The following is a 1,970-nucleotide window of genomic DNA, read 5'->3' on the forward strand; positions in this document are numbered from 1 at the left end:
ATGGGGAGCGGGAGTCCACTACAATGGGGAGCGGGAGTCCACTACAATGGGGAGCGGGAGTCCACTACAATGGGGAGCGGGAGTCCACTACAATGGGGAGCGGGAGTCCACTACAATGGGGAGCGGGAGTCCACTACAGTGGGGAGCGGGAGTCCACTACAGTGGGGAGCGGGATTCCACTACAATGGGGAGCGGGAGTCCACTACAATTAGGAGCGGGATTCCACTACAATGGAGAGCGGGAGTCCAATACAATGGGTAGCGGGAGTCCACTACAATGGGGAGCGGGAGTCCACAACAATGGGGAGCGGGAGTCCACTACAATGGGGAGCGAGAGTCCACAACAATGGGGAGGGGGAGTCCACTACAGTGGGAAGCGGGAGTCCACTACAGTGGGGAGCGGGATTCCACTACAATGGGGAGCGGGAGTCCACTACAATTAGGAGCGGGATTCCACTACAATGGGTAGCGGGAGTCCACTACAATGGGGAGCGGGAGTCCACAACAATGGGGAGCGGGAGTCCACTACAATGGGGAGCGAGAGTCCACAACAATGGGGAGGGGGAGTCCACTACAGTGGGAAGCGGGAGTCCACTACAGTGGGGAGCGGGATTCCACTACAATGGGGAGCGGGAGTCCACTACAATTAGGAGCGGGGGTCCACTACAATGGGGAGCGAGAGTCCACAACAATGGGGAGCGGGAGTTCACTACAATGGGGAGCGAGAGTCCACAACAATGGGGAGGGGGAGTCCACTACAGTGGGGAGCGGGAGTCCACTACAGTGGGAGCGGGAGTCCACTACAGTGGGGAGCGGGATTCCACTACAATGGGGAGCGGGAGTCCACTACAATTAGGAGCGGGATTCCACTACAATGGGGAGCGGGAGTCCACTACAGTGGGTAGCGGGGGTCCACTACAATGGGGAGCGAGAGTCCACAACAATGGGGAGCGGGAGTTCACTACAATGGGGAGCGAGAGTCCACAACAATGGGGAGGGGGAGTCCACTACAGTGGGGAGCGGGAGTCCACTACAGTGGGGAGCGGGAGTCCACTACAGTGGGGAGCGGGATTCCACTACAATGGGGAGCGGGAGTCCACTACAATTAGGAGCGGGATTCCACTACAATGGGGGCGGGAGTCCACTACAATGGGTAGCGGAGGTCCACTACAATGGGGAGCGAGAGCCCACAACAATGGGGAGCGGGAGTCCACAACAATGGGGAGCGGGAGTCCACTACAATGGGGAGCGGGAGTCCACTACAAAGGGGAGCGTGAGTTCACTACAATTAGGAGCGGGAGTCCACTACAATGGGGAGCGGGATTCCACTACAATGGGGAGCGGGAGTCCACTACAATGGGGAGCGAGAGTCCACAACAATGGGGAGGGGGAGTCCACTACAGTGGGGAGCGGGAGTCCACTACAGTGGGGAGCGGGATTCCACTACAATGGGGAGCGGGAGTCCACTACAATTAGGAGCGGGATTCCACTACAATGGGGAGCGGGAGTCCACTACAATGGGTAGCGGGGGTCCACTACAATGGGGAGCGAGAGCCCACAACAATGGGGAGCGGGAGTCCACAACAATGGGGAGCGGGAGTCCACAACAATGGGGAGCGGGAGTCCACTACAGTGGGGAGCGGGATTCCACTACAATGGGGAGCGGGAGTCCACTACAATTAGGAGCGGGATTCCACTACAATGGGGAGCGGGAGTCCACTACAATGGGTAGCGGGGGTCCACTACAATGGGGAGCGAGAGCCCACAACAATGGGGAGCGGGAGTCCACAACAATGGGTAGCGGGAGTCCACTACAATGGGGAGCGGGAGTCCACTACAATGGGTAGCGGGAGTCCACTACAATGGGGAGCGGGAGTCCACTACAATAGGGAGCGGGAGTCCACTACAATGGGTAGCGGGGGTCCACTACAATGGGGAGCGAGAGTCCACAACAATGGGGAGCGGGAGTCC

At 59.2% G+C, this 1,970-nt stretch overlaps 1 protein-coding gene across 1 annotated transcript; it reads left to right on the top strand.

Moving 5' to 3' along the window:
• The first annotated feature begins 230 nt into the window (after positions 1-230).
• LOC138334026 (filaggrin-2-like) lies at positions 231-1,475 on the top strand. The gene has a single exon (XM_069282744.1). It carries the CDS (start codon positions 231-233, stop codon positions 1,473-1,475), a length of 1,245 nt encoding a protein of 414 aa, XP_069138845.1.
• Positions 1,476-1,970: the final 495 nt, after the last annotated feature.

The sequence above is a fragment of the Argopecten irradians genome, chromosome 10 (genome assembly GCF_041381155.1).
Source record: "Argopecten irradians isolate NY chromosome 10, Ai_NY, whole genome shotgun sequence".
NCBI lineage: Eukaryota > Metazoa > Mollusca > Bivalvia > Pectinida > Pectinidae > Argopecten > Argopecten irradians.

What these genes read in the sequence shown, in the direction of transcription:
- LOC138334026 (XM_069282744.1), top strand. Translation starts at nt 231, where the DNA reads ATGGAGAGCGGGAGTCCAATACAATGGGTAGCGGGAGTCCACTACAAT.